Source organism: Mobula hypostoma, chromosome 2 (genome assembly GCF_963921235.1).
Source record: "Mobula hypostoma chromosome 2, sMobHyp1.1, whole genome shotgun sequence".
In the NCBI taxonomy this organism is placed as follows: Eukaryota; Metazoa; Chordata; class Chondrichthyes; order Myliobatiformes; family Myliobatidae; genus Mobula; species Mobula hypostoma.
Genome location: NC_086098.1, coordinates 117103403 through 117127196, shown reverse-complemented (window position 1 = coordinate 117127196; position 23794 = coordinate 117103403). Strand labels below are relative to the sequence as shown.

The 23794-nt window shown below is 42.1% G+C and overlaps 1 protein-coding gene across 3 annotated transcripts in view; it reads right to left on the bottom strand.

Annotated features, from left to right (window-relative positions):
* The window catches only part of enah (ENAH actin regulator), a 340698-nt gene that overhangs the window by 253085 nt on the left and 63819 nt on the right, over positions 1 to 23794 (bottom strand). Inside the window, exon 1 of one of the 3 annotated variants that reach the window (XM_063040499.1) lies at positions 16072 to 16675. The exons of the other annotated variants lie outside the window; for them this stretch is intronic. Coding sequence (XP_062896569.1) covers positions 16072 to 16109 — 38 coding nt within the window. The 5' untranslated portion in view covers positions 16110 to 16675. Of the gene's footprint in view, positions 1 to 16071; positions 16676 to 23794 lie in introns of those variants that run through there. 3 annotated transcript variants of the gene reach the window in all.

Below are 23794 nucleotides of genomic sequence, written 5' to 3'. Positions count from 1 at the left end.
ATCTTTCTTGAGAAGAACAGGCTCTGTCAGTAAACTGACTGCGTCTTTTTTTTATATAAGGCAAGACACCTCTACAACTCACACCGCCAATCTCATCTCATTCACTGGAACTCCTGACTCCAAATAGCTTTACCCCAGAGGTTCACATACTTTTTGAACCTAGACAGTGATCATTTAAATGGTGTACTCAGTAATTGTTTGTGTGTTATTAATTTAGGCAGATTGTGGTTATCTATAGACTGCATCCTGTCTTATGCAGTGCAGTTTCTGTAAGTAGTAGTGATGCAGCTTGTTAGGATGCTTTCTGCTGTGCATCTGTAGAAGAACTGGAGACTGAACATGCAAGGTTCAGCTCTCTTCACCCTCCTCGGAAAGTACAGGTGTTGGTGAGCTTTCTGACTGTGTAGGATATGTTCTGGGACAATGAGAAGTTGCATGCGATATGCACTCCCACAAGTTTGAAATTGCTTGCAGTTTCCACTGCTGTGCCACTGATGTAAGGGGCGGGGGGGTGGGGGGTGTAGTGTGAGTTTTCCTGAAGTCAATATCCATCTCCTGTCTCGTTGACATTAAGGAAAAGATTATTTGACTGGCACCAGGCCCCAAGCTCTTCTATCTCTTCTCTGTAGGCCATCACATTCTTGTTGGTGAGGAACCCCACCACTGTCGTATCATCTGTGGACTTAATGTGATTGCTCAGGTATCTGGCCGTGCAGTCATGTGTAAGCAGAGAGCACAGCACACAGCCCTGGGGTCACCCGTGTTCAGGATGATGGCAAGGGAGGTGCTGTGCATCCTGGACTGTCTGAAATTTGTTCATTAGGAAACCCAACACCCAGATGCACAGTGGTGTATTTAGACTGAGGAGCGTGAGACTGTTCACCAAGGTCTATGGGATAATAGTGTTGAATGCCGAAATGAAATCCAGAAACAGCATTCTGACAAATTTTCTAAGTGTCAAGGCCAGCTGCATAACCAATGCTATGGCATCTGTTTTCAGGCTGATTTATACTTCTGCATCAAATTGATGCCGTAGGTACGGTGTAGCCCCAAACCCTACGCAGATTCCTACGCCATAGCCTAATGCACACCTCTCCCAAAATGTAACTACGCGTTGTGGCAACGCAGACCTCAACAACTGTGATTGGTCCGCTCGGTGGCATCACATTTCCTCCTGCGCTGCGATAGCTTCCCACTGGGTGACTGAAGGGTAGGGAAGGAACTCTGGCTGCAATGCTTTCCATAAAGCTTTACAGGCCTCCAAAATTATGGAGGACACATTTCGCTTTTACGAGAAAAGATGCTTGCTTTAAACTTGTTTACCCCGAGAAAGACTACCATGACCATGAAGCCTTGCACGGACAGGTGTGTGCACATGCGTGACGTGCGCAAATTACAGAGCAATGCAGACACACCAACGCACAAGTATAAATGCTCACAACATGCACAGGCCACTTGAGTAGGTTACGGCGTCCATTTGACGCAGAAGTATAAATCAGCCTTTAGAATGGTACTCAGTACCTCACCACTGTTTGCAATGTGAACCTATCAGCAGTCACATCTTCCCTTTCCTATCTCTACAAAGATCATAAACTGTGATTCCCTCATTTGTGCATGGCTCCACATCTCTCCCTGACCCAGGCACTTTCCTCTGCAGCCATAGGAAGTATAACTACTGTATCTGTTCAAAGCAAGGATTCCTAATCTATGTTGGGTCTCACCGATATACAGGAGGCCACACCAGGAGCACCAAACACAGCAAATGACCCCAACAGACTACACTCCGTCCGCCAGAACAAGTGGGATCTCCCAGTGACCACCCATTTTAATTCCACTTCCCATTCCCATTCTGATATGTTCATCCATGGCCTCCTTCACTGTCAGGATAAGGCCAGACTTAGGTTGGAGGAACACCACCTTATGTTCCGTTTGGGTAGCCTTCAATCTGATGGCTGAATATCGATTTCTCAAACTTCCACTAATACCTCCACCACCTTCCCCTTCACCATTTACCGACCCCTTGTCCCTCTCTCATGTTACCTCCTTGCCTGCATATCGCCTCCCACTGGTGCTCCACCCCCATTCCCCTTTCTTCTTCCTTCCATGGCCTTCTGTCTCTTTCACCAATCAACTTCCTAGCTCTTTGTTTCATCCCTCCCCGTCCAAGTTTCACCTATCGCCTGGTGTTTCTCTCCCCCCCCCCACCTTTCAAATCTACTCCTCAGCCTTTTCTCTCCAGTCCTGACGAAGGGTTTCAGCTCGAAACGTCGACTGTTCTTTTCTCCATGGATGCTGCCTGGCCTGCTGAGTTCCTCCAGCATTTTGTACATGTACCTGTTCAAATATACCTGGAAATATTTAAAACAGAGGTCGATAGGTTCTTAATGGCATCACAGGTTACAGGAAGGCAGGAGAATGGGTTTGAAAGGGAAAATAAATCAGCCCTGATCAAATGGCATAGCAATCTCGAAGGGTCAAAAGGCCTAATTCTGCTTCTATGTCTTGTGGTCTTATGGTGTCAGGTTGATCAGGATGTATCAGGCTGGGTCTGCTTACTCTGGAAAAGGAGGGTGAGGCATGATCTTAGAGGCTTATAAAACAATGGAGCATAGATCAAATAAATGCTCAATTGGACAGGATTAAAAGGGAAACTGAGAGGCAGGTTTTCCACATGGAGGATGGTTGGTATGTGTAACAAGTTTCTAGAGGAAATAGAGGCGGGTACAATTACAATGTTTAAAAGACATTAGATTAGATTATGAGGACACTCAGCCCTCATTTATTGTCATTTAGAAATGCATGCATTAAAAAATGATACAATGTTCCTCCGGTATGATATCACAGAAACACAAGACAGGCCAAGACTAAAACTGACAAAAACCACATAATTATAACATATAATTATGTTATATGCTGTCACAGACTTTATTTGGAAATGCACGGTGGACTGCGTGTCTCACAAGACGATCCAGGTATTCCCTATCCAGAAACCTTGGAGGAATTATGAGGTCAAGTCCCTTTTAAAGGCTAGAGCTGCGGCTTTTAGGTCCAGGGACACCAATCACTACACAAAATCCAGGGGTGAACTCCGGAAAGCCATTAAGGGCACCAAGAGGCAATATCGAGCCAAGTTGGAAGCCCAGGCTAACCAGAGGGATGCCAGTAGACTATGGCAGGGTCTAAATGAGATCACTGGGTGCAAAGAAAAGGCTAGGAATATCAATAACTGTGGCGCTTCTCTTCCTGACAAACCTAACGTATTCTACGCAAGATTCGAACAGAAGAGGAGCATCCCGCTCCCTCCGGATGAACCGGACCTGGTGGCATCGAGATTCATCGTCACCAAGGAGGACGTTAGAAGGGCCTTCCTGAAGATAAATCCAAGGAAGGCGACGGGCCCAGATGGTGTTCCAGGACAGGTTCTCCGGGCCTGTGCAAGCGAGCTAGCTGAAGTGTTTGCTGACATCTTCAACTGCGCCTTGCTTCAGTCTAAGATCCCCTCATGTTTTAAGAAGGCAATGATAATCCCAGTACCGAAGAAGAGCAAGGTGGCATGTCTGAATGACTATCGACCTGTGGCTCTGACATCAATTGCTATGAAGTGCTTTGAACGATTGGTTATGGCACACATCAACCACAGCCTACCGGTCAGCCTTGACGCTTTGCAATTCGCCTACCCGAGCAACAGGTCAACGGCAGATGCCATCTCTCTGGCCCTACATTCCTCCTTAGAACACCTGGAGAATAAAGACGCATACGAAAGGCTCCTTTTCATTGACTACAGCTCTGCCTTTAATAATTCCAAATAAACTGATTCCTAAGCTCCGGAACCTGGGCCTTAACACTCAGATCTGCAGCTGGATCTTCAACTTCCTCACAGAGAGGACCCAGGCTGTAAAAAATAGGGGACAAACTCTCCTCTACAATCACTCTGAGCACCGGTGCCCCACAAGGCTGTGTACTCAGCCCCCTGCTGTACTCACTGTACAGCCATGATTGTGTAGCCAAGTTTCCATCAAACTCAATATATAAGTTTGCTGATGACACAACAATTGTAGGCCATATCTCGGGTAATGATGAGTTTGAATACAGAGAGGAAATTAAGAACCTGGTGGCATGGTGCGAAGACAATAACCTGTCCCTCAACATCAGCAAGACAAAGGAATTGGTTGTTGACTTCAGAAGGAGTAGCAGACCTCACGATCCAACTTACATTGGTGGTGCGCAAGTGGAACAGGTCAAAAGCTTTCAGTTCCTCGGAGTCAATATCACAAATGACCTGACTTGGTCCAACCAAGCAGAGTTCACTGCCAAGAAGGCCCACCAGCGCCTTTACTTCCTGAGAAAACTAAAGAAATTTGGCCTGTCCCCTAAAACCCTCACTAATTTTTATAGATGCACCATAGAAAGCATTCTTCTAGGGTGCATCACAACCTGGTATGGAAGTTGTCCTGTCCAAGACCGGAAGAAGCTGCAGAAGATCGTGAACACAGCGCAGCACATTACACAAACCACTCTTCCGTCCTTGGACTCACTTTACACCGCACGCTATTGGAGCAGTGCTGCCAGGATAATCAAGGACACGACCCACCCAGCCAACACACTTTTCATCCCTCTTCCCTCCGGGAGAAGGCTCAGGAGCTCGAAGACTCGTACGGCCAGATTTGGGAACAGCTTCTTTCCAACTGTGATAAGACTGCTGAATGGATCCTGACCCGGAGCTGGGCCATACTCTCCAAATATTTGAACCTGCCTCTCGGTAGTTTTTTTGAACTACCTTACTTCCCATTTTTCTATGTTCTATTTATGATTCATAATTTAAATTTTTAATATTTACTAAGTTTTACTATTTTTAATATTTAATATTTGTAATCCAGGGAGCGGGAAGCGCAGAATCAAATATCACTGTAATAACTGTACGTTCTAGTATCAATTGTTTGGCGACAATAAAGTATAAAGTACAGTTACAACAGTGCAAAGCAATACAGTAATTTGATAAGAGCAGACCATTGGCACAGTAAAAAAATTTGCACAGATTCGTGGGTAGGAAGGATCTACCAAGATATAGGCCAAATGCAAATGGTAAAGGTGTCTTGGTCAGCATGAACAATGTTGGGCCAAAGAGCCTGTTTCCCGGGAGGGACAAGGGACAGCAGATGCTAGAATCTAGGGCAACACAACGTGCTGGAAGAACTCAGCATGTCAAGCAGCATTGGTAGGAGGAAAGAAAATGTCAACATTTAGGATCAAAACTCTGCATCAGGACAAAGAGAAGAGGCGAGACAGCCTCATGGTGTGAGATTACAAAGCATTTGGTGTACTGAAAGGGATGTAAGACTACAGGCAGGTGAATGATTGGTGGAGGCAGGCAAAGAGAAGGGAAAAGAATAAACTACAGATGGAGCAAGATGGGTGGAGGGAGTTGAAAGATGGGAGACAGCTGCTGGAGAAGGATAAGGAGTACAAAGCCTTCCAGAGCTGGATTTAGTTAGGGTGGTGAGAAGATTACAATAACAGGAAAAGGGGAAATTGAATAACAGCTACAAAGAGATTGGAGGGGGGACAACCTGTGTGTATAGTGGGGTGGATGAAGCCAGGAAGATTAAGGTGTCAAGGTGGGGCTGGGGGAGTGTGAGAAGGGGACAAAATGGAAGAACTAGAGGACCAGGTGAAGGAAGGGCAGAAGATCAGGTGCGAAAGTGGAAAGGGGCATTTAGTCAAAAATTGAAAATTTATTATTCATGTCATTTGAATGTAGGCTATCCAAGTAGAATATGAAACGTTGCTCTTCCTGTTTGTACTGGGCTTCATCCTAACAATGAAAAAAAATTGGTGTCGCAACAACACCCTTGCACTCAATGTCAACAAGACCGAGGAATTAGTTGCAAACTTCAGGAAGGGCAAAATCAGGAGAACACACACCAGCCCTTATTGAGGGTATAAGTGATGGAAAGAGTGAACAGCATCAACATCTCAAAGAATCTATCCTGGGTCCAATACATTGAAGCAATAACAAAGAAGGCAAGTCAGCAGTTGTACATTATTAACTGTTTGAGGTGATTTGGTGTGTCACCAAAGACTTCTGCAAAATCCTATGATATCCCTCATTTGCAGTATGTATTTTTAATAACTCATCGTAATTTCTATGTCTTGCATTGCACTGCTGTCACAAAACAACAAACTTCATGACAAGATTCTGAATCGACAGATCAGTGTGGCAATGGGAAGGGGGGGCTGAAATAGTCTGCAACTGGGAGCACAGGATGGCCATTGTAGTCTGAGCGCAACTCTTCTGCAAAGCAGTCAAAGAGTCTGCACATGGTCCCGCTGATGTGGAAGACACCTCATTGGGATAATCAAATGCAGTAGATAAGGGGTAAAGGTGATGCAGTTAAGCTTTTGCCTCACCTGGAAGGACTACCTAGGTCCTTGGATGACAAAAGTGAGGAGGAACAAGGTCAAGTGTTCCATCTACTGCAAGGGCAATGAAAAATGTCAGGGGTAGAGAGGTTTGGGTGAGGAGGAATAAGCAGACTATGGGGTCACCTCATTATAGGGGTTGTGGAAGCTTTAGAGGGTGCAGAAATTTACCAGGATGCTGCCTGGATTAAAAAGAATGTCTTAAGAAGATAGGTTGAGTGAGTTAGGGCTTTTCTCTTTGGAAAGGATGAGAGGTGACTTGACTGAGGTGTACAAGATGATAAGAGGCATAGACAGTGTGGACAGATAAAGACTTTTTCCTGGGACGGAAATGGCTGGGGAGTGGGGAGACATACTTTAAGGCTTTTGGAGGAAAGTATTGGGGAGGGGGGGATGTCAGGAGGTAGTTTTTTTTTTAAAAAACGAGAGTGGCAGTGGTGGTAGAGGTAGATACATCAGGAACTTAAGAGACTCTTAGATAGGCACATGGATGAAAGAAAACCCCCACTCATTGGTAACAATGATGCACATATCTCAGTGTTCTCGCAATTTCTTCTGCAGTTTCTCATCATCCTCAAATACTGCTGATAAAGCCATGAAGATTTATCCACATTGTCATTGGCATGAACATTGACTTCTCTAACTTCCGCTAATGCCCCACCTCCCCCTCGTACCCCATCCGTTATTTATTTATATACACACATGCTTTCTCTCTCTCCTTTTTCTCCCTCTGTCCCTCTGACTATACCCCTTGCCCATCCTCTGGGTTCCCCCCCTCCCCCTTTTCCTTCTCCCTGGGCCTCCTGTCCCATGATCCTCTCATATCCCTTTTGCCAATCACCTGTCCAGCTCTTGGCTCCATCCCTCCCCCTCCTGTCTTCTCCTATCATTTTGGATCTCCCCCTCCCCTCCCCACTTTCAAATCTCTTACTAGTTCTTCCTTCAGTTAGTCCTGACGAAGGGTCTCGGCCCGAAACGTCGACTGTACCTCTTCCTAGAGATGCTGCCTGGCCTGCTGCGTTCACCAGCAACTTTGATGTGTGTTGCTTGAATTTCCAGCATCTGCAGAATTCCTCGTGTTTGAGATTTATCCACCTTCATACATTTAAAACATCCAATACCTTCTCTGCTATAATGCAGATAATCCCCAAGACATACCCTCTACTTCTCCAGAGATTCTCTTGATCCCAGCTGCAAAAACCTGACCTATGCTGAGTTCATCTGCCTTACCCGTCAAGACTTCTTGCATCAAAACAAATGCAATTCAATACCAAAGTCTGTCCTTGCTCTCTGCTGTAACCCAGCTATTTTTATATCATATGTAAAACTGAACTTGCTGCTGTTGACTATTATCAACTTCCAGCCTCACATCAGCACCACTACTGCTTTGTAGTCCATTCACCCCCCCCCCCACACCTCCACCTTTCTAGTTTAAACCACCATTGACACAACCTATTCCAACACTGAGGGCATCTTTTATCACTGACAAACATTGTTAAATGTGTTACTCTGCAGCAGCAGTACAGTGCAAGACATAAAAATTACTATCAGTTACAGTAAACAAGCATCTGTTAGACTCGTGAGACCATGGATTTGCACCTTGGAAGGTTTCAGGGCACAGGCCTGGGCAAAGTTGTATGGAAGACCGGCAGTTTCCCATGCTGCAAGTCTCCCCTCTCCACGCCACCGATGTTGTTCAAGGGAAGAGCATTAGGGCCGATACATCTTGACACCACTGTCGTCGCAGAGCAATGTGTGGTTAACTGCCTTGTTCAAGGACACAACACGCTGCCTCAGCTGAGGCTCGAACTAGTGACCTTCAGATCACGAGACAAACGCCTTAACCACTTGGCCACACACCAACTCTTACAATAAATAAACAAATATGAAAGAGGAATAGCGTGGAAGTGATCATGGACCATTCGTAAATTTGATGACAAAGGGAACGACACTGCTCTTAAATTATTGAACATGGGTCTCCAGGCTCCTCTATCTCCTCCCCAATGGAGGTAATGAGAAGAGAGCATGTCCTGACTAGTGAGGCTCCTCAATGATCGACGCTGCCTTCTCGAGACACCACCTTTTGAAGTTGTCCTTGATGGTGGGAGTGTTGTGCCAGTGATGGAGCTGGCAGTCTACAACCCTCTGCAGCTTCTTTCTATCCAATACATTGAAGCTTCCACAAGAGATGATGCAACTAATCAGAATATTACCCTCAACGACAATCAACACCAGTGCACCTCAGGGATGTGAGCTTAGCTCACTGCTCTACTCTCTACACCACAACTGTGTGGCAAGGCACAGCTCAAAAGCCATGTATAAATTTGCCTGTGACACAACAGTTGTTGGCAGAAGCCCAAAAGGTGACAAAAAGGCATACAGGAATGAGGTAAATCAGGTGGTTAAGTACTGTTGCAACAACAATCTTGCACTCAAGTCAGTAAGACCAAGGATTGTTTCTATACCTCAGGAGGGAACACATACCAGTCATCAAGGATTAGCAGTTTCAGGTTCCTGAGTATGAACATCTCTGAAAATCTATCCTGGGCCAATCACACTGATGCAATCACGAAAAAGGCAAGCCGATGGCTATATTTCCATCAGGAATGTGAGGAGATTTGGCATGTCACCAAAGACTCCGGCAAGTTTCTACAGATCAATCATGGTGAGCATTCTAATTGGTTGCATCACTGTCTGGTATGGAGGGGGCCACTGCACAAGATCACAAAAAGCAGCACAGGCTTGCAAACACAGCTAACTCCATAATGGACATAGCCTCCTCAGCACCGAGGACAAAAAGGAATGCTTCGGAAAGACAGCACCAATTGTTAAGGGCACCCGTCACCCAGAATGTGCTCTCTCATTGCTATGATCAAGGATGTACAACAGCCTGAAAGAACACACTCAATTTCAATTATATTAAACCTGATTCACCTTTGGTGACACACCAAGTCTCCTCAAACCCTTAGTGAAGTTTAAGTTTAATTATCATCCAACCACACACATGTATCCAGGGCTGAAGTGCAAGAGCAGAGTCACCTTCTGCATGATTGCATCAATGTTTGGCCCAGAACAGATTCTCTGAGATGTTTTACACCCAGAAACTTGAAGCTGCTCACCCTTCCCACTGCTTACCTCTCAATGAAAACTGTCTCTCTCCCAACTTCACCTTCCTGAGTCCACAATCAATTCCATGGTTTTGCTAATGTTGGGTGCAAGGTTCTTGTTGCAACAGCACTCAAAAGCCAATCTATACAATTCCTGCATACCACCTCGTCACCATCTAAGATTTTACCAATAACAACAGTAACGTCTTCAGCAAAATTATAGATGCGTTTGAGCAGTATCTAGCCACACAGATTGGAGCAGTGAGCTAAGCACATATTCTTGAGGTGTGCACGCGTTGCTTAGCTGTGAGCCTAAGATATTATTACTGATCCGAATTGATTGTGGTCTCCTGATGAGGAAGTCAAGGATACAGTTGCAAGATGGTAGCATCCACCACCAAGAACCCTCACCATCCAGGACATGTCCTCTTCTTGTTATCACGATTGGGGGGGTAGGACAGATGCCTGAAGACCCACCCCCATCAAATTTAGGAGCAACTTCGCACCCTGTGCTACCAGATTTCTGAACAGTTCATGAATCCTACCATTTTTTTCCTTTTGCACTATGTAATCTTGTAATTTATAGTCATTTTGTGTCATCAGACAGTACAGGTACCACAAATAAATTTCATGCGATTTAAGTCCATGACAACAAATCTGATTCTGATAGTAGCATTTACAAACCAGCTCCTCAAAATATTGGTTAACAAAGTGGTTGAGACAAGTAAGATAACATTAAGTCATTTGGACATGTTAATGGAAAGGTTAAGAGGGATAACGGTCAAAATTGGACAAGTGGGGCTTCTTGGTTGGCATGGCACATTGCACTAAAGAGCTTGCTTCTGTGCTGTACAACTAATTTCAGATTTCCACCTACAGTTTTAATAATCCAGAAAATTAACTATATATAATTTAGAATCAAGGCAATGAAAAACTCTCTGCTGGGTGAATAATAAACAGCTTTTAACATCAGGCTTCCAGAAAAAGATTTGCTGTGCTCACAGTGGACAGAAGATTTTTTTTAAAAATATAATTGATAATGGAGGAAAGTCAAGTTTTTTGGGTACAAGAAGCACCAAATTTATCATTCCTGCATTACAAAGTCCATTATTTTTAACCAGAAAAAAAACTATTCAGGGACATCAGCTTCCATTAGCAGAGAACAAAACAAGTCAACAATTATTTTCCCAATCAGCAGATTGATCAGCAATCCACCACCATCCATCCATCCATTAATCTGTCCCATGTAACATTCTGTGGATTCTGAAGACTCGTCACATCAGAACTATTGTGGAATTATCTTAGACTCTGAATAAATCCTTTAAAAGATTGGTTGCGAACTGTTTTAAGAAGCTCTGACATCATAAAGCCCACTTTAGAAGTCAGAGTATTTTTTAAAATTCTTCAGCTTTATCCTTTATGTGCATACAAATCAAAGTGAGTTGTCATAGAAGGACAGGAATAAAATGACTGGTTAGACTGAGTAATAACTATTAGAATACACTGAATAATATGAACTAAAAAAGACAAAATTTGTAAATCCAAGCAGTACAAATTTTTATTTTAGATTTATATTTGTCAAAATTCTTGCTCATTTGTCTACACTGTCTTTTCTGCTCCATCAACAAATGCCCACAAACATAGCTAAATTCTACTTGGTAGTTCACTTCTGGATGTGAACAAGTGACAAGAATTATTTATCTTCAATTCTTGCACAGCAATAATTCGACAGAAGTTGTAAAGCCATGTTTAATCCATTGCTATTCACAAGACCAAAAACAAAGAAAAATGAAAATTCAAAATTTTGGATTAAAAACTTACAGTACAAAAATAGATCATTCAAAAATCAGGGTCTTAAATAGCAATTGCGAAACGGCCCTGTTCAAAAAGCAGGCTGAACATATAGTATTCCTTTGACATTACCCTGAGTACAATTCTCTAACCAGTTGCACTTTTAAAACCATCTGCTGAAATGGTGAAATGTGGACTAACGCAAACTAATCAGCATTTGATGTTGAACTATTTATATGGATCAGAACATTTTAAAATCAGTCATAATACAAATGCCAGAATGCAGTCAAATAAAGCATCTTTTCGCAAAGGAGGAAGTTTCATTAAGGATGGCACCCTTTACATCATGAGTGGGAATCATGTGGACAACTGCATCATTATGGAAACAAATTTTAAGCACATTCCCTCAATTCTCACCCAACCTTGAACACTAATGGTATCATTACACACCTTCCCTAGTCTAAAAATAAGAGACAGAAAGAATGAAGTACCAGATCATTTTTAAATAGAGAGCATTCTGGTAGTACAACAAAGTAATTACTTATTCACCTTTTGCTTCTATCAATTGAAATATTCACCATCTGATGCAGAGCAACTGTAGAGACAGCCGGCAAAAATATAATGACAAAAACTTAAACAAAACACTGAGAAACAGACGGCGCCTTGCTATCAGTCAATGTGGAACAAATGGTCTGAACTTGTTTCTCCCAGGAGGCTAACACTTAAAAGTTTAGAAAAGTGAAGTACTGAGTAACGCAAACATATATCTGCTTCACCAGGAAATTCACCTTCATCGAGGGAAGTCGTAACGATGTCCACATTGGAGAACATTAATCTCAAAAATCAATAAACTAAGTACAACTGATCGGGCATATTTTCTTAACAGCTAAAAATAAACTACAGCATTAATTTTTTAAGTGCAAGTTTCTTTTAGTTTCCCTACCCCATTGCCCTAACGATGAACCTCTTCAGCCATGTACACCAAATGCTTTCCTAAATTAGCTTTTTGTCCATTTGTGCTTCAAGTGTTGTCATCCTTGTGTTTCACTCTTAATGACCTCATCCCTTCCTAATTGCTACTTTGCTTTCCAATACTTCGAGAACTTCATTCCTGACTCAACCTTCCTGCACATTCCCCACCATCTTTGCCGAACCACTGGTAGTCACAGCAAAATAGTCTAGGGCATTTTTACTATATGAGATAAGCTACAAATTACTAGTATGGAGTTGCATTTATATCACGTGGCTGTGAAAGGCATTATACCATAACCAGCCAATGAAGAACTTTTAAATCTTGGGTTTTGTTGAAAAGGAGGGAACATTGCAAATATAATTAAAACAGTGAGATAACATATATATTGGAACAAATTGAGATAATAAAAAATTAATGTCTTACTTATATTGAATAAGATACTAAAAGCCAAAGTTATAAAATAGTACAATTAATTTCAAACTAAGGTGAATGGTGTGGTCACAATAAAATGTCATAAACTAATCCAGAGGTGGAATGCTGCTTTTCATGATAAGGGAGAAAATATTCACTGATAACTCCCATGAGTCAGCCAAAGAATATTTTGATGCATAATAACCTCTTGAATGTGGATAAAGAGGACATATTCTCAGTTTACAGATGGCACAAACTTGCAAATGTAGTTAACAATGGAAAGTACATATGCAGGTGAAAACATGGGCCAAAAAGGTGATGGAATTTGTCATAGGCAATTGGAAACTGATATTTACAGTAACAGAGCACTTGAAAAATATTAAAATTATAAACAATTCATTGTTTTAGAAAGCAAACTAGAACACAGAACAATTCAGGAGCAGGCCCTTCAGCCCACCATGTCTATATCAACCATGATACCAATTTAAACTGCACACCTGCCTGCACATGACCTACATCCCTCCATTCCCTACCTATTCACATCTAAATTGCCTCTTAAACAGTCATATTTGCTTCCACCACTTCTACTACCAGTGTTCCAGACACCTACTGCTCTGTATAGAAATAAACATTAACCCGCCCCACCTTAAAGCTTTGCCCTTTTTGTGTTTGTTATTTCTACCTTATGACTACGCACCTTATTATTTACCTGCAGTGTACCTTCTCTGTAGCTGTTTCATTTTATTCAAAACTCTGGTGTGATTTTATCTTGTTCCATATCTACACACAATGTAATGATTTGATCTGTATGAACAGTATGCAAGACAGGCTTTTCACTTGTAACATACATCAAAGTTGCTGGTGAACGCAGCAGGCCAAGCAGCATCTATAGGAAGAGGTGCAGTCGACGTTTCAGGCCGAGACCCTTCGTCAGGACTAACTGAAGGAAGAGTGAGTAAGGGATTTGAAAGCTGGAGGGGGAGGGGGAGATGCAAAATGATAGGAGAAGACAGGAGGGGGAGGGATAGAGCCGAGAGCTGGACACTTCTCTAACTTCCGCTAGGCCCCACCTCCCCCTCGTACCCCAGCTGTTACTCATTTTTATGCACATTCTTTCTCTCACTCTCCTTTTTCTCCCTCTGTCCCTCTGAATATACCTCTTGCCCATCCTCTGGGTCACCCCCCCCCCCCGTCTTTCTCCCTAGGCCTCCTGTCTCATGATCCTCTCGTATCCCCTTTTGCCTATCACCTGTCCAGCTCTCGGCTCTATCCCTCCCCCTCCTGTCTTCTCCTATCATTTTGCATCTCCCCCTCCAGCTTTCAAATCCCTTACTCACTCTTCCTTCAGTTAGTCCTGACGAAGGGTCTCGGCCTGAAACGTCGACTGCGCCTCTTCCTATAGATGCTGCTTGGCCTGCTGCGTTCACCAGCAACTTTGATGTATGTTGCTTGAATTTCCAGCATCTGCAGAATTCCTGTTGTTTGCTTTTCACTTGTATCTTGGTACAGGTGACAATTCCAATCTTGGGAAAGAGACTGACTACCATATCTCTGCCTCTCAGAAGATGATATCAGGTTGCCCCACAGCCTCCAACGTTCCAGAGAAAATAATCCAAGTGCATCCAACCTCTCCTTATAGCTAATGCTCTCTAATATGAGCAACATCTTGGTGAACCTCTTCTGCACTCTCTGGAAAGTCTCCACATCATTTCTTTAATAAGGCCATCAGAACAGTTGACTAGAAAGATGACTTGGATTAAAACATGGGAGTTTCAGATTAAAAACAGCTTTGGAAATAGATCATATTGACTGAGATTTTTATGAAGAACATTCTAATTACTTTTGATTATTACAAAGACTGCAATTCTTTCCCACTCATCAGCTGAGTGTCATTTATAATTTTCAAGCAGCTGGGGGCATTCAAGGGAGTCTTGCATTCTACTAACATTATACTAACAAAGTTTTTTCTCCCCCCCCCCATGCTTCCACTGTTAACTATGGAGGAATACCCATACATGCTTTAGGCAGGCAGACAAGGACATGATTCATTTACTCAAAACCACAAGGTATTTCTAAGTTTCATGAATTCCAGGGAATGTGTTCACAACAACGTAGCAGTCAAAACCAGCTTGCACTAATCCACACTGCTTTTGTCAGAGGATACAAAAATATTCTTTAGATATCAGCAGATTCACTGCCTTCCAGAATAATCAGATATAGAAAATGAACACATCTGCACAATATAAACATTAAAAACAAACTAAAATTTATAAGAAGCCATTTTTGGGTCTTCAACCTATTTGCTACATTAAAAAATTACATTCTGAACATGCAGAGAATTGAATTCTCACTTGCATACAAACATTTTCACAGTTGTAAAAAAAATAATTCTATCACTGCATCCTCAGCCAAAAATTAAATTCATGTTTTTAGAATGAACCATTATCCAGAAAAGCCTGGAGCAAGTAAATAATTTTAAAAGGATAATCAAATCTTTCCCCTTTACTGCAGAATTCCATTATTAATTCACCTAATAAACCAGAATTCTGTCAGCCCTTTTGCATTTATACAGCTTTGAGATCAAATCACACAATAAGAGACACCGCACCCTCCATTCCCTGCCTGCCCTCCCCATTCCCTGAATTCCCAAGTCATTTTGCTTTCAGATATAAGTAACAAACATCAGACAGCCTCAAGTGACACATGCTTGTGATACAGCCTGACTAACCTTTACATTTTTGTTTCTCAGGAGGAATCCTGCCACCCAAACACATTAGCTATGATCAACAACTCATCACTCTGGAAATCAAATAAATGTCCTCCACCAGCATAGGTGTGCACATGACACAGGATGGCAATCACTAAATTGATAACATATGCATCAGATAAAATGTACCAATACCATTCCCACTAATGCCAATTATCAACCATAACGTTAGCAGCTGCAACTCACAAAGCTCTTTGTTTCTGCAGCAAATGCATGGCATCCTTCCTGTTTACATATCCACTTGTTCAGGCAATAGAATGAGCTTGATGCATTGTATACATCTGCACATTAACATTTTATTCAAGGCACTTTAGAATTCCATGCAATTTAAAAATCAAGCCAATGATAAATACAAGAGATTATAGCAAATCAAATTTATCATTTGCACTGATAAAATGCTGAGAGCATTGTGGAAGGACTGCAGTAGCAATTCATATTCTGTTAAAGATTAAAAATTTCTCTTCTCTCCGAAGACTACTAAAAATAGACACTGCTTCAAAACATCATTCGTTCTTAAAAGATTCACCATTTTTACAACCATTTCAGTCAGCTCTCGATGTACTGATTTCCGTTACCATCTAAATGAAAGGTTTAAGACTCACAGCAACTGTATTCTCCACATGGTCCAGCTCCAAAACATGGCTCCCGAAAGGTTATATTTATACGGAAAACACTTCCAGGCAAAATTAACTTACACCACTCTCTGTCATAACAGTATGTAATCAGCTTATAGGCTAAAATTTTAATAAGCAACTTGAGAAAATTATTAACACTGACATTTATACAAAAAGAGCTGGATAAAATATTAACCACTCGAGCTAAAAAAAATTACAACACTATTGCAGTATAAACACCAATGAGCCCTCAACCAATAGCTTAGTAGGTAAATGGTAAAAAAAAAAGCAGCGTAGGGGGCAGGGAGGGAGGAGCAGGATGACTAGAAATATGGGGCAGGAGTAGGGAACAGCACTGGGGAAGGTCCTGTGGAGATGGAACAAGTAGACTAGTACAAGGAGTGAAGGAGAGAGATGCAGAGCAAGAGTTTTTTTTTGGGGGGGAAGAGGAGCAGACCCAAAGCAACTACAGGATAGCAACAGAGGCAAAACTGAAGCATTTCACTACTATTCAGATATTTTGAGCTGTCCACCTGTTCATTACAACCCCCTGAAATGTCACATTCATTTAAGACTAAAGGGGTTATGCTCAAAGGGGACATACAGTGCAGGATAGGTTTTAAAACATAGTTGTCAGTGCCAGAATTGCACTTCCAGAGTTGCAGAGGGGGTAAATAATGATAGAGGCACTTAAAAGGCCCTCAGATAGGCACACAAATGTACAGAGAATGCAGGGAGAGAGGCATTGTGTTGCTAGAAGGGATTACTTTCTATAAGTGTTTAATTAGTAGCCAACTAGTTCAGCACAATATCATGAGCTAAAAGACCTGTTCTTGTGCTGCACTGTTCTCCATGTTCAAATTACTGGCCCCTTGTCTACTCAGAATCAGAAGACTGTGACTAGTACTTACATGTGGCACTTACAATGCTCAGTTGCAGTTCTGCCACTGCCCAAATAGTTTCTTTGGTTTGTACCCTACACCCAATTAATTACTTTACAATGTTTCTTAAAATCACCCAACCAGAAATCACAAATGATTCCTCAGATAAAAAACCATTCGAAACATCATTCTCATATCATTCTACAGATCCGTATTAGAGAGCATTCTAACGGGCTGCATCACTGCTAATAAGGAAACAGCACAGTATCGGACAGGAAGGCTCTACAATAGGTAATCAAAACTGCCCAACACGTCATTGGCACCAGCCTACCTGCCATCAAGGACAAATATGCAGAAAAGTGCCAGTAAGAGGCCAGTAAAATCATGAAGAATCCCATCCATTCTACTCATGGACTGTTTGCCCTACTTCCATCAAGAGGAAGGCTATGTAGCATCTGCGCCAGGCAGTAGGCTGATCAACTTGTCCACTAAACCACACCACTATAACCTTATCATTTCCTATCAGTCACTTTATGTACAGAAATTCTTGCGCCCACTGTCATTTTATGGACATACAAGCTACCTTATAGAAACATAAAAACATAGAAAACCTACAGCACAATACAGACCATTTGGCCCGCAATGCTGCGCTGAACATGTACTTATTTTAGAAATCACCTAGGTTTACCCATAGCCCTTTATTTTTCTAAGCTCTATGTACCTATCCAGGGGTCTCTTAAAAGACCCTATTGTATCCGCCTCCACCACTGTTGCCAGCAGCCCATTCCAAGCACTCACCACTCTGTGTAAAACACTTACCCCCGACATCACCTCTGTACCTACTTCCAAGCACCTTAAAACTGTGCCCTCTCGTGTTAGCCATTTCAGCCCTGGGAAATATCCTCTGACCATCCACACGACCAATGCCTCTCATCATCTTATACATTTCTATCAGGTCACCTCTCGTCCTCCGTTGCTCCAAGGAGAAAAGGCCACGTTCACTCAACCTGTTCTCGCAAGGCATGCTCCCCAATCCAGGCAACATCCTTATAAATCTCCTCTGCACCCTTTCTATAGTTTCCACATCCTTCCTGTAGTGAGGTGACCAGAACTGAGCACAGTCTGACCAGGGTCCTATATAGCTGCAACATTACCTCTCGGCTCTTGAACGCAATCCCACGGTTGATAAAGGCCAATGCACCATACGCCTTCTTAACCACACAGTCAATCTGCACAACAGCTTTAAGTGTCCCATGAACCCCAAGATCCCTCTGATCCTCCACACTGCCAAGAGTCTTACCATTAATACTATATTCTGCCATCACATTTGACCTACCAAAATGAACCACCTCACACCTATCTGGGTTGAACTCCATCTGCCACTTCTCAGCCCAGTTTTGCATCCTATCCATGTCCCGCTGTAACCTCTGACAGCCCTCCACACTATCCACAACACCTCCAACCTTTGTGTCATCAGCAAATTTACTAACCCATCTCTCCACTTCCTTATCCAGGTCATTTATAAAAATCACAAAGAGAAGGGGTCCCAGAACAGATCTGAGGCACACCACTGGTGACCAACCTCCATGCAGAAAATGACCCACCTACAACCACACTGCCTTCTGTGGGCAAGCCAATTCTGGATCTACAAAGCAAGGTCCCCTTGGATCCCATGCCTCCTTACTTTCTCAATAAGACTTGCATGGGGTACCTTGTCAAATGCCTTGCTGAAATCCGTATACACTACAAAGCCATGCAGACTATTTGTGACGAAGGCCCGTCACTAACTATGGACAGCACATGACGCTCTCGGTAAAACACTCATCCCCAGCAGTAATAGTGACTGGGTCTGAACCAGAGCTGCTGCACAGAGCTGTCTCATATAGAGGCAGCAGCAACCTGCACAAGTGTGCTGATGATGGAGGATACCATCTTTAATTGGATAATTGAGTTAATTAGCTTTTGGGTGGTCTGGGGAAGCCTCAGGTTACGAAGGCTTTGGGGTTAGTTTTCTTCAGTGTTTAGTCAGAGATTTATTTATTTATTCCCCCTTCCCCCACCCCCCCCCCCCCCGTTTTTGTCTTGTTTTGAGGTAAATAAAAGCACCTCAATTTAGCGACTCAAGCCATCTGGTTATTTTTCTTAAACAATTGACCCACAGTTTTTTGTGACACTATTCCTAATCATATTATGTCTCTCCAAATGTTCATAAATCCTGCCTCTCAGGATCTTCTCCATCAAATTACCAACCACTGAAGAAAGACTCATTGGTCTTTAATTTCCTGGGCTATCTCTACTCCTTTTCTTGAAAAAGGGAATAACATCTGCAACCCTCCAATCCTCCGGAACTTCTCCCATCCCCATTGATGATGCAAAGATCATCGCCAGAGGCTCAGCCATCTCCTCCCTCACCTCCCACAGTAGCCTGTCCGGTCCCGGTGACTTATCCAACTTGATGCTTTCCAAAAGCTCCAGCATATCCTCTTTCTTAATATCTACATGCTCAAGCTTTTCAGTCCGCTGCAAGTCATCGCTACAATTGCCATGGTCCTTTTCCGTAGTAAATACTGAAGCAAAGTACTCATTAAGTACCTCTGCTGTCTCTTCCGGTTCCATACACACTTTTCCACTGTCATGCTTGATTGGTCCTATTCTCTAATGTCTTATCCTCTTGCTCTTCACATACTTGCAGAATACCTTGGGGTTTTCCTTATGTATTTATATTTATTGTGTTTTTATTATTGTTGCTTTCTTTATTTTAATGCTTTTTTTGTGCTGCATTGGATCTGGAGTAATAATTATTTTGTTCACTTTTACATTTGTGTACTGGAAATGACATTAAACAATATTGAATTCCTCACACCCCAGCAGTACCATATACACCTATGGAGCTGCAACATTCTACTTTGGCCAGTTAAGCAACACAAGTACAAAGAATAGCCACAACCACAAAGAGAAAGTTTATTATGTTCCAACAATATTCATTAGCACTGTACTTTGTCAAATCTTCCAAGTCTTTGAGATCACCATCACCTCAACTTCAATTGGGTGAGTTTTGGAAAATACATTCCTCCAAGAGCAGCATGGAGATGCTGGGGAAGTCACTCACTTCCCAACTCCCAAAGGCCTTCCATAATAATGAGAAAATAGTCTACAAACCCATGCCTTATTTACTCATTTTCCTTCCTGATCCCCATTGTTTCATTCCCTTAACAATGAAAAAGAAAAAGTTGTGCTTCACTACTCCCATGATTGAATTCAAGATTTATATTGTCCTGTTTAAAAAATAATTCTCATCTATAACAAGTGAACAACCCTGTATCCAGAGATTATTCCCTAACCTCAGAATTCCAGCCTCTCATCATTAGCCCCGCAAAACCATTTTGTGTGTCTCAATTAGATTATCTCACCCCCTCCTAAACTCTGGTCTACAATCAATTTTGCTTAATTTTCTTTCAAAGAACAACCCTCTCATCCCTGGAATCAATTTACTTAATTTACACTGCACCAATTATGAGGGGAGTATATCTATCCTTGAAGAACAAAAGACCAAATCTTTCCACAGCACTTTGTGACTACAAGAACTGGAAAATTAGAAAAGCTTTCCACTTATGCTTCAATTTCCCTGCAATACAGCTCAATATGCTTCTTTCCAATCTGCTTCACATTGATATGAAACAGCATATAAACTCTCTCATTACACACTTACTTATTTCTCATTTTTAAGAACACTATTCCCCCAAAATAGTAAATAACCATTGTTCTGTATTATTCTCCACCTATCATCTTTATTCTACTCACATAACCTCCTTTCCAGACCTTTTGCCCCCACCCAGCACTTCCCTTCCACCTTATTTTCTGCCAATACAGCCTTTCTTCCCAGATCCAGTCCTTTACTGCTTACATCCGTGCAATCTCTGAAGCCCTTTGCCCCTTTGAGATTCCAGTTTTCTGGTGCCTGATGATTGTACGTTCTAGTACCGATTGTTTGGCGACAATAAAGTATAAAGCTTAAGAGACCCTAGTCACTTCACTTCTCCCTCCTACTAGCTTTCTGATCATCGCCTGTAGCCTCGGATGTTTCCAAAAAAGTCTGACACAAGCTTGAAGAACAACAATTCATTTTCCATTGAGTCAGGTTGCAGCCTTCAAACCAACAAGTTCATCTGCACCATTGCCATACAAGCTCTCTAGACAATCATTCTTCGGATTTTTCCTTTCTTTTCTGAAGAGACCTAAAAAATTCCCCTCCACCAATACATTCATTCAAATGGCTGAATTTACATATTGTGAGGTCATCCATCCATGATAAGTCTTTCTCTCTAGATATTATCTGATCTGCAGTATTCTCCTTACATTTGAGTAACAGCTTGGACATGTATTTCAAAATTACAACATGTCTCTTGTTTGTATCCTCTTCCATTGCCTTCATTAATGTATTAACCAGATGGCTCCACAAACATTTCTACCAATTTCTGTTTTATTCCTTTCCCACAACTTTGTTAAACTGTCTTTTCATCCAAGTCATTAGCATACAGAGATGTGCTTCCACTTCTGGTACTTTATTCTTCTCAGGTAGTCCATCGGGACCAAGGATGATTTAATTGTCTGCTGGCTGTAAATAGCACATTATTGTTATGTTTCTGGTCCTTGAATCAATCCTGATCTCTACTCATGTATTAGCAAAACTAAATCCTTTTTTGAAATAACCTATGGTACCTTTTGAAAATACAAATACACTAAATTCAATATTACCCCTAATTTAACCAGTTTTTTTTACAAACTCAAAATACAGCACTCAAAAGAATTTCCATTTCCAAAATATTGTTGACTTCATCCCAATTATTAAGCAAGATTATAATCTCATTAACGCATTACAATTTGAAACTCATGCCATGCTAACTAGTCCACAATCCCCCATTTTCTCTTCCCTTCCAGCCTTTTCCTGAATAAGACTTTATTGCCTTTAGATCTAGAGGATCTCTACTCAAATCCAGTGTTAGCTGCTGATGGAACTTGTTCTCTTCTATCATATATTCAATGACCACTTTATTGGGTATACCTGCTTGTTAATGCAAATATTTAATCAGCCATTCACGTGGCAACAACTCAACTCAATAAAAGTATGCAGACAATGTCAAGAGGTTCAGTTGTTGTTCAGACCAAACATCAGAATGAGAAAGGAATATTACCTAAATAACATTGACCATGGAATAATGATTGGTGACAGACCAGACGGAAACTGCTGATCTCAAGATTTTCACACATAGTCTCTAGACTTTACAGAGAATCAGAATGTCTAATACCACTGTCATATGTCATGAAATTTGTTGTTTTGCAGCAGCAATACATAATAACTAAAACTAAACTACAGCCAGTATAAATTTTTTAACAATTAAATAAGTTGTGCATGAGAGGGGAAAAAAATGAGGTACAGTTAATGGATTCATTACCCATTCAAAATCTGATGGCAGACGGTAAAAAGCTGTTCTTGAACATGTGTGTCTTCAGGCTCGTATACCTCATCCTTGATGGTAGCAAGAGAAGAGGTCATGTCCTGGGAACTGGCTGAGTTCACAACTTTCTGCAGCTTTTTCTGATCCTGTGCAGTGGCCCCTCCATACCAGAAGGTGCTGCAACCAGTTAGAATGCTCTCCACTGTACATCTGTAGAAATCTGCAAGTGTCATTGATGACAGACCAAGTCTCCTCTAACTCCTAATGAAATATAGCCACTGTCATGCCTTTTCCACTGCTGACCCCTCGATGAGGACTGGTCTCACTCAACATCCCCTTCCTGAAAGCCACAATCAATTCCTTGGTCTTACTGTCGTTGACTGTAAGGTTGTTCTCGTGACACCACTCAACTATTTGATGTAGCTTACTCCTGTACGCCTACTCATCACCATCAGAAATTCTACCAACAATAATTGCTTCATCAGCAAACTTATAGATGATTTTTAAGCTGTGCTAGCCACGCAGTCATGGGTGTAGAGAGTAGAGCAAGGTGTGCCAGTGTTCACTGTCAGCAAGAAAGAGATGTTATTTCCATCCGCACTTTCTTATTGGGAGACCTGTGGGTATGATTGAATTGAACAGTGAGCTATAACCAATAACCTGATATGGGCATTGCTATTGTTCAAGAGATCCAAGGCAAGTGGAGAGCTAGTGAGATTAAATCTACTATAGACCTATTGTGGTGCTAAGCAAACTGCAGCAGGTCCAGGTCCTTGCTTAAGCAGGTGTTGATTCTAGCCATGACCAACCTCTGAAAGCACTTCATCACAGTAGATGTGAGTGCCACTGGTACTCACTGAGGCAGCTCACCCTGCTCTTGATTGCTGCTCTTTTGAAGCAAGTGGGAATCTCCAAACGCAGCAGTGAAAGGTTAAAGATGTTCTTGAACACTCCTGCCATTTGGTGGACATAGGTTTTCAGAGACCTACCAGGTATCCTATCAGGGCTTGATGCCTTGCAACGGTTAACCCTCTTGAAAGATACTCTGATGTCAGCCTCTGAGATAGAGATCACAGGGTCATCAGATGCTGCAGGGATTCACACGTGTAGTTTTATTCTCCCTTTCAAAGCCTGCATAAATAACATTGAGCTCATCTGGGAGCCAAGTATCACAGCCATTCATGTTGATTTTCACTTAGTAGGAAGTAATAGACTGCAAACCCTGCCAGAGCTGACATGATCCAAATTCATGTCTGACCTCAATTGGAACTGAGCCTTTTTTCTCTCTTAAAGTAGCCTTCCGAAGGTTGCACCTGGACTTCTTGCAGTTCTGGGTCACTGGACTTAAATACTGCAGATCTAACCCTCAGAAGA